This window comes from Fistularia commersonii, chromosome 35 (assembly GCF_037954325.1).
Source record: "Fistularia commersonii isolate RoL2024-O1a breed Wild chromosome 35, RoL_Fcom_v1.0, whole genome shotgun sequence".
Taxonomy (NCBI): Eukaryota; Metazoa; Chordata; class Actinopteri; order Syngnathiformes; family Fistulariidae; genus Fistularia; species Fistularia commersonii.
Genome location: NC_141318.1, coordinates 7,335,708 through 7,355,213, shown reverse-complemented (window position 1 = coordinate 7,355,213; position 19,506 = coordinate 7,335,708). Strand labels below are relative to the sequence as shown.

Genomic DNA, 19,506 nt, shown 5'->3' with positions numbered 1-19,506 from the left:
AAGTAATCACTGTTAAATCTGCATCATGAGCTTGGATGTCTTATCTTATTATCTGATTTGAATTGTGTATTTTTTACAGATTAGTTGCCACCCTGTCCCCCGCTTAGAAGGGGAAAAAGGAGATTGACTCAAAATGTTATTGTACAAAGCAGCGACTAAACATTCAAGCCATTCTTTGTTCTGTCGGGAAAAAAAATGATAAAATAGAGAATCTGGCCAATAGAGCGGCTGCAAATGAATCGAAGCTTGAAATGAGCCACGGGATTCACATCGCAACCCTTTCCTATGACGGATATATTAAGATATATTCAATAATTTAGCTTAATTGACTGTACTGAAGTGTGTGTGTGTGTGTGTGTGTGTGTGTGTGTGTGTGTGTGTGTGTGTGTGTGTGTGTGTGTGTGTGTGTGTGTGTGTGTGTGTGTGTGTGTGTGTGTGTGTGTGAGAATCTTGTTTATGTAGGGTCAAATCACAACACACCTTGGACAGATTAGACCTCAGTGTGGGCGGCCTTCCGTCATGAGTGGGGGGGTAGAAGGAGAGAGAAGGAAAGAAAACAAAAGTGTGACAGAGACAAAGAGGAATGAGGTTTGGGAGGAACTGGCACAAATTATCTCTTATGGCAGCACTGAAATAATATATTGATAGCTTTAATATTCATAAAATAATTAAAAATGTTGGCCCCTTGACAAGACCGTTGCAGCAGATCAATTCGCACCCACTTGGAACCTGAGAAATGTGAACCTAGGGACTCAATCGTGTGTGTGTGTGTGTGTGTGTGTGTGTGTGTGTGTGTGTGTGGTCTGATATTATCCACGAGGACTTGATTCATTTACATGGCGAATCACTGATTAGTTGCCACCTCGCCACGGCTACAAAGTTGGAAGAAGACTACAATTATTTACAGTTCCACACGGAGAATATCTGTTCTCTCTGCAGACCAGGTTTGATGAGAACTTGACCAAAATCACTGGGGTCAAGGGTGGGGCTTTTTCAGAATTATTGTACATGGAAAAATACAGAGCAGTGTATCTGATGTAGTTCAGTTTTGTGGTTAGGCTTTCAGTATCATCATTTCATAGGGAAGCGTTTTGAGGGCCTTATTTAAAAAAAAATTCAAAACAAAAAAAAAAAAAAAAAATTATTGAGGCACAAACTCTGCTAAAAATAAATGCGTGATTTTTCTTTCAATGTTGTCTCTTGTCCTATCGTCTCTGTGTGATTGCTTTTATGCAGTACTTTAGACCAACAGGGCCAACTGCATTGCTATCTTCACTTAGTCTTTTGGAAGTGGCACTGAGGATTGTTGAAGCAAAAATGTGTGTGGATGAGGGCATTGATGGAAGTCTTCTTACTTTTTTGGTTCATCTTTGTGTGTGTGTGTGTTTATGTGTGTGTGTGTGTGTGTATGCATGCTGTTCAGTTCCTTTAATCCTGTCAGTAGTGTAGTAGTGTGTGCCAGCTGATGTTGCATATCAGAATTTCTGTTCCAAGAAACTTCATGCTGAGTAGTTGTGATGTCGTCCTGAATGATCTTGTGCGTTGAAGGTTTCCCGGTGTGTCCGGATGGCCGAGGAGTCACGCATGAGTCTTATGCATGAGAGCGATGGAAACTATCACATGTGTCGTAGTTGTGTGTCCAACTGATGATTCAGTTTGTCATGTGATAGTCAAACTTCTCCACTGCTCAACTCAACAACTGTTGATCTTACAGGCTGCTCAGTGTGTGTGTGTGTGTGTGTGTGACATCTGCCATTAATGGAGAAGTCAAACTATTTACATAATGCTTAACGCATATCTCGCATTTCCACCTTAGTCTTAAAAAGGAAATAAACAAAAGTCCTTGTTTGAGTTTGTCAAATTGTGTGTGTGTGTTCGTGTGTGTGTGTGTGTGCACATGTGTGTACATATGCATACACACATCTGTGTCTAGTCTTAGTATCACAGTGGTGAAACATTTATCATCGGAGTGTTAGATGTCTCTCTTGGTGCTTCAAAAATGACCAAGAGAGATAGTGCGAAGAACTAGTCACAATTTTTGAACATATATTATATTACATTATATTATATTATATTATATTATATTATATTATATTATATCACTTTGGCATAGATTCCATATTTCAAAATTACATTTTAAACATCGAAGAGGCTTTGATTGCACAATTTCTATAATCTGTCCAACCTTTTTCCACAAGATGATCACACTTTTTGGATTGGCTTTTTTAAGATTTGCTGTAATGTAACCAAAAGCAAAGATGACGCTTTAGTGACGTAGAGGAGAGAAGTGGAAGCTCCTCACTGTTCACACATGTGGTGATGGAAGAATAGACGTTTTTCATCTATTCTTGGAATATTAGCGCCTCCTGCTGCACAAAAATACCTACTACAGTTCCTAGTATTAAACTATGATAATCCCTTTCATTGCACAATATATTAGATATTGGTATTAAATTGGAGTCTTGTTGAAGGCTGAGCTTTTCTCTGTTGAGTTTAATATTTACAAAAAACAAATATGACATAGAAAAGCTGGATGTTTTTCACTTGAGGCTTGACCAAGGAACATGCTATTTTTGTTAAAATTTTGGTCATCTTTTCTTTTTCTTTATTATATATATAAATGTGAGTGTGTGTGTGTGTGTGTGTAGAGAGAGAAAGAGAAAGAGAGGGAGTGAGAAGGTGAGAAGAGAGACAGAAAAAAAAATCAATGCTTGAATTAAGAAATACCAATTACAATTCCATGAATTTTGAAACAATTACACAAATAATTTGTTTCTACAAATTCAGAAAAGACCGATGGCTAATGCATAAGCAAATTCAATTACTTAGTATAGATAAAAGAAAAAATATAGACAAAGTTTAAAATATACTCATTTTCTGCTGCATGTTTCTGTGCAATGCTGATGTCTCATGATACTATTTGCAACAAATTCTGAAAACAAATAAACAGCAGTGCCAACTGATCATTTACTATTTATATTTGATTGCCACAATCAATATATATAACCTTGGAATAAATAGATTTGTAATGAAATGGATAGAAATTAATGAACACCTTGGTTATGACTGACAGGTTACTGCCCTGGATTTCACACTGAAGTCAGGATGTTCGGGATCCAAGGAAATTAAGCAGAAAATGTTTAGATTAAAAAAAAAAACATAAGATAAAGACTGCATCTTTCCACGCAGTGTGGTCGGTGTTACCATCGTCACAGCAGCAGTCCCACAATAACCCTCTGAGATGGGCATTATGCAACCGGCAGGGCCGTAATCCACTTGAAAGCAGCGTGAGTTCTGTCTGATCAGTCAAATTTCAGCGAGAGAAAATCTCTACCTAAGCACCTGTGAATAACAGGAGTCAATTATCTAGCTTGTCAGAGCACTGCCATAAAATACAAATAAAAAGTACACAATGACTTAAAGTCCCTCTCCGGACAAAAAAAAAAAAAAGAAGTAATTTCTCATGGTTTCCTGAAAGAAAAGACTTGAACTTCATTATGTCATATGATGAGTCTTGAATCTCATTTATAATCGGATTATCAGTGATGATGATGTCAATCGGGTGTAATATTTAAGTAATTTCTCCTATGGGGACCAACAAAGTTAATCTTATATTCATGGAATATAATGATGATTGCGATTATTATGATTATGATGTTACAAACACAGCAGTTTTACTTCTGAAATGAAATGTATTTATATATCAGGCTTTAAATCCGCTTTATTAGCCTGATAGGTCACCATGTTTTAAATATGGTTCTTCACCCCTCTGGAATGCTTACACTTTCAATCGTATTTTCAATTGATATTGAATTTAGAAACTCCTTATTTTGTCCTTTTGTTTTATTTTGTATGGATGATTATATTCAAAATAATGTCAGTAAATTTATATGATAATTAATGATTCTAAAGTTGAAATAAAATGCAAAGAAATTCAAATATTTAAATTGTAATTTTAATTTTGTACAATTTACATGATACCTAGTTGGCCTGCGTGTAAAAATTAAAAATTAAATGTGGCCCGCCAGGCAAAATAATTGCCCACCCCTGAGCTAAAACATGCATTTTCAGCTGAACCAAGATAGTATGCAATCAGACACACACACACACACACACACACACACACACACACACACACACACACACAGACACTCACCTACCCACCCAGAAACACACACTAACGAAAAATATTTGGCCTGAGGACAAAGATGCAACAACGCAATGTGCAAAAATAAGACCCCCAACTGATTTGTTGCAAATATTAATATTTTCACTTACTATGCATGATATAACTTGATAAGAGTGTGACATGCAAAAAGTGACATTATTGAAATCACTTGCAATAAATAGATGGGATAAATATACAAAAATTATAAAGAATTTCTGTGATTTTCAGAGGAAGGGGTGGGGTTTTATCCATTTTTATTTACCTATCTTTTGGAATATCCAACTGTAACTGTCATGCATTTTTAATGGTATTTGGAGTTTGGAGGCGGATGAATTCAGTTTTAGGAGTGAAATTGAAGGTATGGGACAGAGTAGTGAAAGCTAGACTGAGGGCAGAACTGAGCATTTGTGTGCAGCACGATGCTTTCATGCCAAGAAAGAGCACAGCGGATGCAGTATTTGCTCTGAGAGTGTTGATAGAGAAGAACAGAGGAGGTCAGAGGGAGCAGCATTGTGTCTTTGTAGACATAGAAAAAGCAAATGAGAGCAGCTATGGTACTGTATGAGGAAGTCTTGGATGGCAGAGAAGTAGGTTGGGTTGGTGCAGGATGTGAATAAGAGCTTCTGAGTGGAGATGGGACTGCAGCTCTGAGCCCCTTGTTTGCAGCTGTGATGGACACGCTGTGCCGAATGCTGCGGGGTACAGCCGAAAGGAAAGGGAGGAAGAGTCAACATAATGATGAATCCAATATTTTAGTCAATATATGGACTGATCCAAATGTTTTAGTCACTGAATGCATTAATGCCATGGTCAATTTATGGATGAGTTCAATATTGCAGTCAATGTATGAATGAATTAAATGTTGTTTCCGTGCATTGGAGATGAGAATACTGGGATGGCTGTAGTGTTCGTGTATTTGTGTGATTAAATGTTCTTTTTATTCCTTTCCATTTTTTTTCAAGGGAACTAGATGTATTACCTCTGTATCTATATCTATAGCAGACCTGGGCAGTTTACGGCCCGTGGGCCACACCCGGCCTATTTTCTTTTAATTTTTTTTTTTTTTTCAATTGATATTGAATTTAGAAACTCTTTATTTTTTTCCTTATGTTAAATGTTGTATGGATGATAACATACAAAATAATGACGGTATATTTATATGATCATTCATGATTTTAAAGCTGAAATAAAACACCAAAAAACTTTAATATTTGAATTGCAATTTCATTTTGGTCAATTTACATGATACCTAGTTGTCCCGCACATAAAAATTAGATAAGAAATGTGGCCTGCCAGCCAAAATAATTTCCCTCCCCTGATCTACAGATAAGTAAATATAACGATGTCTGGAATGCAAAACATATCTGGAAAAAGCACTTTTTTCAGGAAATGAAAAAAATGTTTCATTTGATTACAGTATGGTCTTTGTGAAAGATATTCAAGAATATTCTATTGTTCACAGACTGTATTTATATGTTATAATTTATAATTTATTTTTACCACTGACAATTAAGATAATTGTTTTTTTTTTCCAAATTTTTTTCTGCTTCTGCATAGGAGTTTTATCATGTGACATCTATGTCAAAAGAAAGATTATCTTGCAGTTAGACTGAACATGTGGAGCCATCCCATTTCATCACCATTTAATGCAACAACCCAAAATCGAAAAATTTGCAGATAGGAGGTTTTGCATTCGATAAGTAATAAGTAAATAAGTTAGAGGGCGCTGGAGAGCTGAAGCCTCTAAAGAAGGGGGCAGGGCTTCCCCTTTTTTTCATCCCCTCTTCATCAGTGATCTGCAGCTGTGCACTTTCAGCAAATCACTCCACAAAAGACGCCCGAAGCTCCGCGACCTTCCGCGCTTCACCTGCCGCCGGTAACCGAGCAACATGTTCTGCAGACGGGCTTGGCAGCGAGTCGGGCCGGTGGCATGGAGGCTTTTCAAGCCGACGTCCAGAGACGGTGAGTCCGCGTCGTTTTGCTGACAGAGATGCAGGTTGGTGGTGAAGTTCATTGAAAAAAAAGCGTATTTGCAAGGGGATTGAAATCAACGCCATGCAATTGTCTGTTAAAACCCAGAAAAAGTCATCTAAAATAAAGTTCTTTTTCAGAATTTCCCCTTCCTTAGTGGTTACTGACGTTCAAAGTTTATTGCACGTCCGCGTAATCTTCATCGGATATTATGAAACTGGCTTATGAACAGATAAAAACTCAGATATTGGATGCTTCGTCGTGTAAAGTGTGTGTGTGTGCGCGTGTACGTGCGTGTTTGCCTGGGGGGAGGTGTGTCCCTCATCGGGAACACTCAGTCCTTGTGCACGCTGGTTATGAAAGCGCATCACGCAATGCAAAAAAATAAAAAACCCTCAACGCTTTAAGTTCTTATACATTTTCCCATTGTTTTCTTTAGTATTCGGGTATTAAACGTGTCGTCATCTTTTTTTCTTATTTTATTTCTTTTTTTTTTGACATTATGTTCTGACGACACGTTGTTCTGAGACACTGAAGCGCAAAGGAACACGGTGATCTCTTTTTGTCTGACTTCGCCTTCGTGCAAAAGCAGAGAAATATCTAAATTTTGCAGTATTCAACCCCTTTTTCCCACCGAATATATACAAAATGGCTCGCCAATTTTTACCAGGGATTTTAGCATTGTAAATTGATTTTTTTTGTGATATTATGATGCCATCCTCTTTTCATGCACCCTTTGCTTAAGTTTGAATTTTCCCTTGGGGTCTGAGCATGTGGAATTCACCCTGGGGGCTGAGAGGCGCTTTTCCCAAATGAAAGCAGACAGACTAAATTCTCTGCAAACTTGTGGACAGATAATGCAGTTTGTGAGAAGGCAGGTATCCTGGTCAGCGGTCACAGGCCGACGGCCTCAACATGCAACCTTACACGTGTCACCGAGATGCCATCTTGTCCGTTTTCACCTGCCATGCCTGTCCATTTTAAATAGCTTGAACCCAGGGATTAACTGATTACCTGTATAAATAACCTGGACTTGGCCCTGTCCTGCGCGCTGCTGCTGTGTCGTGTCATTGGAAGGGAAGAAGCTGCTCAGCATCCACTACACTGCATTTTTCCATTTCAATTTAGGGCTCCATGAGAGAGTGCTGTTAAAGAAAATCAGTTGGGGAAAAACTAAGTGAAACCCTGACCGTAGCGATTAACAGCGACCTCTTATCCGTTTTCGGTGTGGTAGTGATTTTTGGAGTGAAAGTAGTTCCGCCAAAATGATTTGGAGGGACTGAAATTCTGAGACACTCACATTTTCACTTTGACCCTGTAAATGAAATCCCAATAAATCAAATTTCATTAGATGAAACGGTGGACATTTCTCATGCTGATCTACTAAATAATGTCATTGTAACCAACAAACTGCCTTCTAGACCTGGCAGATTTATAAGACTGCTAAATTTATTGCTTCCAGTGATTTAAAATAAGTGGATTCATATAAAAACGATGTAGCTCCTCCACAGTGGTATTGTGTGAAGGCTTAAGAGAATTTAAAGAAAATTGACCTTTTTTTACAAATATCTTTGAGTCACACCTGCCAAATCAAGCATTATTTTAAAAAATGCTAGTAAAGTAATCCTGTTATCTAAATATCAACCAAAATAATCATATTGGTTTTGGTTCTTTCACAATTGGTATTTCTTTTTGTCTTTTAGCTTCTTTTTTTTTACATTTTTAAACAATTTTTTAACCTCTTTTAGTGCACATCCTTGAACCTTAGACTAAATCTGCTGCACCCTCTTGTGTTTTAGGTGCTCCAAATGTTATACTTTACTGTATAGTATTTTTAAGCTGCAATTTCTTTGCAAGCTGTATTAATACTATTCAGCAATAGTTTTTGAACCATTGTGATGAAATTGACAATTTTCTCACAAGAGCCTTCTGGTATGCATTCTACATAACTGACAAAATTTGTATATCTAAGTGAATCCTAACCCCCCCCCCCAAAACAAGATTTCTACCATTTTTATTTATTAATTCATTTACTTATTTATTTATTTATTTTTAACATTTCTTACATTTTTTACAAAACAGGAAACTTTTGCATTTTATTTATTTTACTTTTTTTTTTTTTTTTATATTACATGTGTGATTTTCTGATAATGTAGGGCATGGAGATATTTGAGTTGCTAGGCATTATGGTATTAAAAACACTTCTCTGGAAGTATTTGTCCTTAAAACCCTGTGCCCTAAACAACACATTATTAGATGTGTTCACAAAACAAGTAGTTTTATTCGAATTTTAATACTTATCTCTTGGAACAGTGGTCTTCTTTAGAGAAATTTGTCATTAACCTGGTATTAATTTATTAAATGCTATTTTCTTTTAAATGGCTGATTTCCCCCTCAGCGTGTACTCATTTTGAAAAGCCGTACATTTTTTTTATTTTCTTTCTCTGTTCTGCGAGGGATAAATTAGTGACTAGTTCAACGTTTTTTTGTTATGGTTTTTTTTTTTGGTCCTGTCTATGTATAGACGATACGGGGTTGTTAATTTATACAGTCACGGGAGCCAGTTGTGCTCCTGAAAACCCACGAACAGGAAGGTACCCCTGCAAACTGTACATTGTGTTCTTTGCACCTTCATATGCTCGACCTTTATCTGACTCCAATGCACGCACACATGCAACACACACACCTGCCATGTGTGTGACACACTGGAACACATGCACGCATCATCACGAGTGTGTGCATGTGTGACATGCTGCTGCTGTGTTGGAGATTAAAGTGAGCTGGTCTTTGGGATGCAGGCTGCTTTTATTTTTGACCTCCTGCATGCACCGCTGGCAATCCTCTAAACACAAGCTCACCTGTCCGCCTCCTCAACAATAGCCCATTAAGAAGCTTTTGTCAGCTCATCCTCAAGTCCTAACCTTACCTTTCTTTTTGATGTGAATCAAAGATGGTGAACCAGGATTTGTTGTTGCTGCAGGGATTTAATTGAGGGGACAGTTTGTTTAGCTTGGCTGCCACTAAATCTTTCCATGTCCTGCTGCTCCAGCACAACTAAGGCTGAATTGTGTAACTAGATTAACGAATGGGGACGCGTTGACGGTATCAGAATGCTCTGGCAGCTGCGCTTGGGAATTTAGATGGAAATTTCCCATATGAAACCCACACAAAGGATCCTAATTGACGTTTTTCTTCGTCACTTGATGATAGTTGATTGCTTACTCGTAACGGAAATGTCCTGAGAATTTTCAAACAAAGCTTGACATCTGGATTTTGCGTCCCTGTTGAAATAAGCCGAAGCGCTCACTCTCTCTCCCTTGCAGTGGCTCCAGTGCGACACATGGCTTTTGGAGTTCCTGGGGGTTCCACCAATATGACATACTTCCTCTTGTGTGGAGGAGGCCTGACAGCAGCGGTCGTCTATGTGAGTTACTGCTACGTTCACACAGATGTCTGTTTCGTTGGAACGGTTTTCATTTTAAGCCATTTTAAAAAGATCAGTGCACATTTTTTGTCTTGCAGATTTATTAAGCTCATCTTGAATAGGGTGGTTTCATCTGTTGACTGGTACACATATGTGCTTTTTTTTTTTTTTTGGCTGGCTGTTTTTTTGGCTGGCTGTCTGTTCAAACACCTTAAGTACAAGACAAACACAATAGGTTCAAATAAAATTACCAGTTTGGAAGATCTCAGTCTACAGTAATGTGAGCAAATTTCAGTCCCTTTTTACAGGGATCAGGGGAAATCTGTAAGACCCTTGTGTATATTTTCAATTTAAATTGTTGTCTGTTTCTGATTCACATTGCTAACTAATATTAGAACAGCCAACATCAACCCAGAAATACAAAACAAAAGATGGGGGAATATCATAATGTAGAAATATCTAATGACCAAAATATGCATTTGTATTCTTTTGTACCGTACAACTTGTTGGAATATCCTGCTCATTTCAAATCAACATGAAAAGTGTAAATATAACAAATTGGAAAATATTTGCAGCTGCTAGATCCAAAATGGAAAACCTCACAAGCTGCTGAAGTATCTTCTAAACAATCCAACACGGTTTGCTATAAATTTGCATGCACATCACATCCACCAAATAACTTGATCCAGATAGTTACTCAATTAATGATGGATGCTTTGTGAACTGACTTTACTTTGTATTAAACCTCAACATTTTGAATATGCAGGTGAAGGTTTACTCTTGCCTCTTCGTCTCTTTCTCCCAACGGATGGTCAAATGTCTTCTGTCGGTCACATTTTGGTAGTGAATCAGGATTTAAGATAGAATATTTGTGTTGTGTTTTTCAAAGACAAGACAATATTTAGGGACATGCCTGTTTTTGCTTTTTCCAATTCTTCCAAAAAAATGCGGGTCACTTGACTTCGTGCTCAAATGCTAAGTTGACCTGAAAGTAATTTCTGGGATAATCTGGGATCCTATTTTCATGCTGTCAGAACAGACCATCCTGGGAAGAACCGGACTACAACTTGACATCCAAAGTCCCATAATCTGCTCTTTGTTCTCGGACCAACTCTACCAGGCATGCAGACTATTGTCTGGGTCGAGTTGCCCGCCAGATACTGCCAGACTCCTGTAAAAGCTGTTTTGTTTGACAGAATATAAGCGTAATGTGGCATTTTGCAACGACAACGTTCATTTTATCAGTTTTGTGCTGGAATGCAATAAATGCATATTTACCCTCTTTTTAGGCCTACAAGACTGTCAGTGGTGATACCGAACGCTATGAGGACAGACTCGCCAACATGGGCGCAGTAGCAAAGGGTCAGTTACCACACTACCAACACACACGCCCTCTTTTTTTTTTTTTTTTTTTTTTTTTTTTTTTTTGTCAGCTTAGTGAGCAAAGCCTTTTTTTAAACTGGCTCACACAATCCTCTGTCAAATGCGATTGCCTAAATGCATTTTCTGCCAAGGTATCTTTTTAAACTTAAAGTTTAAACACTTAATTCTAAATTTGCCCTGCAGGAGTACTGACCAGGAAGTTACAATTTAATTTTATTCATGTCGATCTTTAAGTGATAAACCTCTTCAGACCATATTGTGCACCTCTTTGTGCATATTCATCCCAATGCAGACTCCATTCAAATGTCTGCTTTGTGATAGTATGTGCTACTTTTAAAAAGCAAACTGCGCAGCCACAGTTCCTATTTAAATGGTTTTGGTTTTTTTGGGGGGGGATAGGAGTGGAAATTCTCACCATTCTACAAACGTATGTCCTACTCACACCCTTCTTTGTCCCAGACTGCTGAAAGAGACATGTACAGTAGAAGTGGCTTGTGCATAAAACCCATGGCAGAATCCCCCCCTGCCCCCCAGTATCTATGATGCACATTTTTTTCTAATAGCATTTTCCCAATGTCAAAATGTAATCTAAATTGGGCATTAAGCTTAAAGTTTTAAGATGTGTGCAGACAGTGGATCCTGGTTCAGCAGTAGTCCTGCACAATCTTCTAATTCTTTAAATGAGGGCAGCGACCAAGAACAGGATGTAGCTGGTAAATAAACTTTCAGACCCAAACAACAAACTTCGGCCAAGGATCTGATAAAGAAACCTTACCATTATAATCCAGCAGAACTAGTGAACATGGAGTTGGACCACATCAACCACTCATTTCACATGCCGCACTGACCATCCTCAATAGCTTTATCGTGCCGCCTGTTTTGATTTCTGTCTGCAAATTATTTGTCTGTTAAGCCAGTGTTGGCCCAGGCAGTCATGGCTCTGTGCCCAGAAGCGCTAACTGGTTTGTAATGGGGATTGAACAGTTGCCGTCACTTGGTTTGTATGTGACACTAGGAAGTGCTTTGTCATAGATGGCACTCTGCACCAGTGAACACAGATGGCTTCTGTATGATGTAATAGTAGCAAGAAACAATCACTTGTAAATTTCTTTGCACGCCACAATTTGTTTTTAATGTAATTTTAAATCTCTGGGGCTGCAGATTGGTGTTCAGTTTGTGATACTGATGTTTGAATGTTAAACATGACCGTGGGAAATGGAAAAATTGTTTTGTTTTGTTTTTTTTCCCCAACATCTCAGTCTCCATGACATGAGAGCAAGCTAACTGCTAGAAGCAAGAGGCATCAATTATTTTCATTTATTTTCATTTGTTTTCATTTTTTTGTAGCTGGAAAAAGTGGCCAGGCACCTATGACCCGTGAGCTCAAAGGTTGTATTTTTGGCTTAAGGATGATATGTTAGGATTAAGGATATCCTCATTATGTTGACAGCTTTAACATCTGCTTTACCCGTCACACCATTAACGCCTAAGCTACAGATTTAAAATAAGTGCTCCTGTATTTGTTTCCGCTCAAATGTCTGTTTGAGGCCGTACGGATGATTGCCATGTTTTTGAAATTGGGCCCTAATTTTAATTCAAAAAACAATTTGTCTCCTGGAACAATTGTTTTCCCATTTGGGTTGTGTCAAACTGCTGGAGAACTGTAACTTTTTTGTTTCCCCTATGTTGCTGAAAGTCTTACCTAATGATTGGAAACTAATTTTCTAAGGCAACTGTCTTTCTATAAAATTGGATTCCTGATTATAAGCTCAGGTTAGTATGAAAGGACTCCCAACAGATTAAATTGATTTTCAGATAACCACAGTAAGTCATTTCTAGCATGAATTAAACCTCAAAAAACTCAGCATTGTAGGGGTACCTCCACCACATCTGCAGTGTCTTGCTTTGAGGATGGCTTTTCCATCCATGTAAGTTGCCACAGCTTCTGTGAACCCCTGGGAGAATATAAGCAGTTATTTACTGTTACATGGGAGCATAATCCTGTTTTTTATTTTGTAAAGGGTATTTTTCCCCTTACAAAAATGATTGAATTCTTCCGGAGGTGAATTGTGTTTAGGGTGACTTCCAATGTAAAGGGACATTGACTTGCAAATATGGCATTAGTCGGAGTGATGATCAAGTGACTGACTGCTCATTAGAACATCCATCCTGTCTGTAGGATACATTAGTACCTGGAAAAACAAAGGTGTCTTGTGCCATAAACCCCTTGTCAACTTTTTGCAGACACAGCAGCATCTGCTGTGGAACCAGCCCCTGTGGAGGAGGCTGCACAGCCTGCTGAAGTCTCTACAGAGGCTGAACCTGCAGAACCAGTGTCTGAGGCTGCAGCCGAGCCTGTTCCTGAAGAACCCGTAGAAGCGGCGGCTGCAGAACCCGTTGTTGAAACTGCCGTATCGGAGGAAACCGCTGCCGTGGTGTCCGAAGCTGTCATCGTCGCAGAAGACGCAGTAGAGCCAGTGGCAGCAGAAGCCGCTCCAGCTGCTGCTCCTGTGGAGACAGAGCCTGAGGTTGCTCCCGTCGTCGTCGAAGCCGTAGCCATGGAGGAGGTCGCCGCAGCAGAGGCCCCTGCCGAAGTGGAGAGTGCCGGTACAGCAGCAGTAGATGAGCCCCTCCCTGCTCCCCCTGCTGAGGCAGAGACTGGCCCAGTGGCTGCTGAGGCTGCCCCTGCTGCAGAGCTCGCTGCTTAAAGCCGTGAAACCTTGTTTGTTTTGCTCTGAAATGAGGGATAGGAGTTAGATATTCCTGAAATTGACTCATGAACCTCTTCTTCTGAAGTGCTTGAATTTCATGAGCAACCACAATTGAATTTTCACTTTCAGTTGGGGGTTCATCAGTCTAACCTTCCCTGAACCCAAACTTCAGACCCTCTCCACAACTTGTATTTGGCTGTCTGGTTAGATAACCTGAGACAGTAGAATCTTTCTATAGGAATCTTATCACCGGATTAGAGCAAATTCAATGTATGGTTTGGCTGCTGTTTGTGGAAAGGGTTTATGGATAAATGTACGCTGTTCATAAATTAAGTGCTCTTAAAAGATGTCTTGCATTTATGTAAATGTAGGTCTCCCTGCTCACTTGAGCTAATTACCACCATCCTCTATGTAGGTGTGGTTATTGAAGTTGTACACATTACCTAGGAAGGCGGACCTCTGTCAGTTTTACACTTTTTGTACTTTTTTTTTTTTTTCTCCATTCCTATTCGTATCAACAAAACTGTAAATGTACATTTCCTCTTTGCCTCACGCAATCATTTTTTCCCCTTGCAAGACTTTTTTTTTTTTCCAGCCACTAAATTTGTTTCTACATCAATACGATAACAGTGATGCAAAAAAAAGCACACTTCTTGCAATTGTTGGATTTGGACCTACAACCTCAAATTATCCTCTTGAATCTTAGGTAACAAATCCCACACTTTTAGGGCATTGATTATTTGGACAATATAATAGTGTTGGAAGAATTTCTAAAACGTCACATGAGACGGGTTTTCAATAAAGATAATGTGACATACTAATAGTTGTGTTTTTTTTTTTTCTGAAAGGTTGTTTTGGGGGTAGATAACTTTAATCTGGTTCTTCAGCTTTTTAGAATCCTAAGTGCTTTTTGTCCCAACTAGTGTGTCTTGGAAAACCCTTCTTTAGAAAGTCCCTTCTCCAAGGAATCTGACTTGGTCATGCTCCTGTGTGTTTAAAACTAAGCTTGATGTTAAAAATGTAGCAGTCAAGGACTTTACTATTTCAATGTCTAACAACTCAAAGTTGAGCATGTTATTATGTAACAAAGAGACACAACTCAGTGTAATCTGTTTTGATCAGCATAAATGTGGTCAAGAAATTGTACGCGCTGAGACATATTTGAATTGAAGAATCAGGCATTCAGCTCCACCCAAGTATTCCTTTTTTTTTTTTTTTTTTGTTTAAAAAGTGATGAAACTTACAATTAGTTTGTGCAGTTAAGAAATTGACTGAACTATTGCAGGTCAAAGCTAATCCTAGATCACCATGCCGTTAGGGTCCCCAGGTGATTTGCCAGCATGAATAGACAGAAGGGAAATTTTGTGCTTAGACTTTATGCACTGACTTACAGGAGTTATCCAAAAAAAATGCTAGCATTTTTGGGCTCACTTGTTAACTATCCATATATAAAACAAGTGCCCTGTAAAACACAGATTGGGGGGAGGACAGTGAGTACAGCTATGGGATATGCCATGTACAAGGCCTGTGAAAGTCAGACGGTCATTCATTTCTTCTAAAAGGTCACACCAGCAGGAGCATGTACCAGGCAGGTAGTCTCCTGTAGAGCTCTTCCCCTGATAGACATCGAATGAAGGTAAGTGGAATACAAAATATACAAACTCCTTGCAGTCACTTTGTTTCAATAACAATTTAACTTTAATAGGTAGGTTTACTGGGTTGAATTTGCATTTAATATTGAAATAACAGTATGTTAACGCAGTACCTTCTCCCTGGTTCCTTCAGAGTCCATTCCAGATCTTCTTACGGCTGTGAAGGTGATGACCAGCTCTCCAGTTGAGATTGCAGCAGCTTCTGTTGGTGAGACAAGCCTGGTCCAGCAAATAGGAGATGAAAATAGTGTGGCTTCCGCACTGGATGAGTTACAGCCGGAGGTCCTGGCTGTTAAAGCAGAGACAGCGTCTGCAGAAGCAACGGGAGAAGCGGGTGTGGAAGAGATAGGAGATGCGATGGCTTCGGTTACTGAAGAGGTGATTATCGAGAAGGAAACCGCGGCTTCGTTAGAAGAGGAATTACCTGCTTCTGCTGAGGCGTCCACACCATCAGCCCCCTTATCAGAGAAAGTTGGAGAAGCTGAGGATCAAAATCCAGTCTCTGATTCTACTCTTGAGGCAGATTCAACTGAAGAGGTGTCTCCTGCTGAGGAAGCTGCAACCTCAGCGATAAAGGTGGCAGATGATGCTGATCTGTCACTGGTTCATGAGGAGGCCACCTCCTCTACACAAACCTCACTGGAAGATGCTTCCCCAACTGAAGAAGCAGATAAGGGGGAGGATCAGGCTCAGATCCTTGTTGCTGCGCCAGAGGAGGTGGTCTCTACAGAGACCTCTGCTGAAGATGCTGAGGAAACTACACCTGAAGCGGCACCCATCGCCGCTGTGGGTGCTGAGACCCCTGCAGTTGACACGACCGTAGAGAATGAAGATTCAGCAGAGGAGACGGTCGAAGCTGCAGAAGTCTCTGCTGAGGAGTCGGACCCGGAGGTTCTTTCAGCAACTGATGTAGAATCTACACAAGATGTCACGCACTGCCACTGTGCCCCACAAGTTGGGGAGGAGGCTGCACCACCCGCTGGTGTAGAAGGGCAGCATGCAATTGAGTTGGTCACTGAGGAACCCGTGGATATAACCCATGAAGCCAAGGAGGAGGCGTCGCTTGTGGAGGAACAAAGTAAGAACATACTCCATTACTGCTAATTTAGCATTATTGATAATCAGCAACATGGATCGTGTTGCTCTGAATAAAGTTAGGAAGATTACATAACTGGTTATTCTGTGAGATTTCTCCCATGAGTGGATTTGGCGGAAAAGTTTGCACACATTTAAAGAAACTAAACCTCGGTAAGTACATTAGTTTTCAAAGAGTAGCTCAGTAAGGTTCATGTCGCTGTCTTTATCATAGAGGATAAAAGTAATTGGGAAGGATAACAAAACACTAATACTCGACAATAATATTTTGCAGTAACAAAGTGCCTGATGTTACTGCTGCATCTGGAAATAATAATCAAGGGGTCCATAAAAGAGTTAATAAAACTGGAAGGAAGGTCATTAAGTGGGGTAAACATGTCTTTCACCTTCTTTCTAGTTGTGTCTTGTTCATTCAACAATCAAAAAAAAGGCAGCATGACTGATCAGGGTGTAATTTCAGATCTAACAGCACTGATTCGTATACAACACATTTACCTCATCACATTGTGTCAATGTGTTACTATGATTTAAAGTATGAGAAGGAATAAAGTTATTTACGATAAAAACAAATTAGGAGTTATATGGATGCAGTGTCAAAGAAAATTCTAAGTGAAGGCCTTTGGATTTCTTCATGTAAGTAAGAGGTTGCCGGGAGACTGACGACATCCTCTAATGTCAAATTTAATTTTGTTTAGTTGTGGTAAACAGGACAATTAATTTATTTAATGAATGCATCAAATGATCTCAGTGAAGGATTGCCGAATTGACGTATTCATGGACTTTGTCCTTGGCTCTCATCAGATGTATATCCACCTTTACAGGGCCAAGGGTTTTAACTGTGCTGTTCAAAGCTGCTCAGTGATGTAACAGTACAGTTAAGAAGGTAAAAACTGAAGGCAAGCAGTGTAAAGCTGTGTGATCAGAAGCAGAGGTCACAAGACGCTCCTCCATAAGATAAAAATTAGTAACAAAGAGATTTCAGATGCTCGGGCAACAAGAGACCGTGCAGGTTTTATTCACTGCTACACATGTTGCACAGTACCAAATGGCAGTTTAATTTCATCATTATCAATAAGCACTGTCTGTGTGCTGTTTCAATTGTGTATCCTTCCACCAAAATACACCACTGCTTTCCCTGTTGATTGCAGGCACAGCAGTGGTGGTGACGGCCCAATCCTGAAACGTGCCTTCCACAACATCCCCTCCCTGACTGGATCATTGATGAAAAGACCAAGATTTTTAACCATGGATCTAACAAACTCTCGTGTCCTTTCAGCGATTGGTGAACGTTCTCCTTTCTTTTAATGTGTGTATTTAAGCAAAAAGTGTCTGCCCCCTGCATTTGACCTGTGAAATTGTTTTTCTCATTTCCTCTAGATGTCAGTCTTGCAATACATTTAGTAAAAGGTACATAAGCAGTTTACTGTTCAGTCAACGATAACGTGCAACTTACATTTTAGATTTCATTAGGAGTTTTCTATCAAGATCTAGGAAGTGACAAAAGTATTTAGTCTTGTTCCAAATGACCTGGTGTGATTCCTTACATATATTCTCTAGTGGAAAATGTAATGTAGTTATACTTTAGCATTCACTTTAAGATGTACTTTAAAATCAATTTGTCCACTTTTTAGTGCGCTGCTCATTTGTGGTGTATAACGCACGTAGACGATCTCAGAAATGTAAAGAAAAAAAAATTGCAGCACCACAGACCTGTAGAGTCCAGAATCTTTACATTTTAGAAGCTATCAAGCAATTTACTTACGTTATTATAACAATACACACACTTAGGATTGTGTTAACCAGATTTTGTACCTTTCCATTGGATGAATATAGTAATGCAATGGCTTGGCTACAATGATTATAAGCTAACTTTGAGTTATTTTTGTAAATAATTTCTGTGCTAAATTACACTTGATTATATTGCATTAATATACACCAGTTCTCATTTAGCACATTTGCTTTACAAGGCATCTCTTTCATGATGTGCTCAAATAGAATATGTTGCAATAAAATGATGCACAATTCACTTATATTTGGTTTGTTCATTTTTCAAATTGCTTCTTTTTTTTTTTTTTTTTTTTTTTTTTTTTTACAGCCAAAAGCTTATTTGTACAGGGTAGTGGGATGAAAAGACAAATTTGTGTTGACTTTAACCACAGTTTGTCACTTTAAACCTCAGCCAAGGTTTCACTAATGTTTGCTGGCAGAAGATTCAATATTACCACTGGATTAACCAGAGGCAGTAGATTTAATTGTGGTATCTGGCGCTGTTAGTGAAATCACTCTCAAATATCAGGCATGCATCAGAGCCAATAAGTTTTTTTATTAAAAAGAATGTGATTGTGAGCATGACTTTTCATGTGTGGGGGATATGCCCATTGTGTATTTTTAAAAAGTATGATCAATCGGTTCATAATAGAAATGCACGATTAAAGATCCCTTATCGGAGCAAGAGACAATCCTCGGTCTGGGAGTTTAAATATTGAAGATACACCAGCAAATCATTTCCTGCTTGAAATTTCCCCACTGTGGGATGATTAAAGGAATATACTACTTTAAAAGTAACGGTAATGTATATTTGGGACTCAATAAATAAAAAAGACAAAATAAAACATTTGAAAAAAGAGGAAAAAAAGCCAAGTCTTATATACTAGATGTTAAATCAATTTTAACGTATGTACTTCACTAATACAGTACTAGAGTGCTGATACTTCAAAAAGAAGTAGCAAAGTACAATTATCAAATAAATATGAATTTAAAAAGCTTTCACAAAGATTAAGAATGAAGAACAGCAAACTTGTGTAGCAAACTATCTCTGTAAACTATGAAAAAGAACGACGTATCCTTCCTCTGTTGACTGTCGAGAGCGCGAACCTTAAAACAAATATTGGAAGCTGGTTGTGGGTCTCAAAGCATTTTTGCTGTATGAAACTTAAATCAATAAATAAATGTAGGCGGCTATAACAGTATATTGAAAGGCAAATCGAGTGGTATTAGCAATATTTTAATTCGACCTTAATGGAAAATGGACATGTTGCGTTCAAAGACAGTTCTTATGGGCGCCTGTGACGTCACCCCCCACCTCACCCCCAATGCCCGTTT

General features: G+C 38.9%; 1 protein-coding gene across 1 annotated transcript; it reads left to right on the top strand.

Moving 5' to 3' along the window:
- The first annotated feature begins 5,937 nt into the window (after window positions 1-5,937).
- mgarpb (mitochondria localized glutamic acid rich protein b) lies at window positions 5,938-18,201 on the top strand. The gene is made up of 6 exons (XM_086142910.1): window positions 5,938-6,130; window positions 9,463-9,563; window positions 10,853-10,925; window positions 13,191-13,553; window positions 15,443-16,387; window positions 17,553-18,201. Exons 1-6 carry the CDS (start codon window positions 6,058-6,060, stop codon window positions 17,582-17,584), a joined length of 1,587 nt encoding a protein of 528 aa, XP_085999036.1. The 5' UTR covers window positions 5,938-6,057; the 3' UTR covers window positions 17,585-18,201.
- The last annotated feature ends 1,305 nt before the right edge of the window (window positions 18,202-19,506 follow it).

Excerpts from the sequence above, each read along its gene's own strand:
- mgarpb (XM_086142910.1), top strand. The coding sequence starts at position 6,058 with ATGTTCTGCAGACGGGCTTGGCAGCGAGTCGGGCCGGTGGCATGGAGG. Across the intron at positions 10,926-13,190 it reads CATGGGCGCAGTAGCAAAGG|ACACAGCAGCATCTGCTGTG; the intron begins GTCAGTTACCAC and ends AACTTTTTGCAG. Across the intron at positions 13,554-15,442 it reads TGCCGAAGTGGAGAGTGCCG|AGTCCATTCCAGATCTTCTT; the intron begins GTACAGCAGCAG and ends TGGTTCCTTCAG.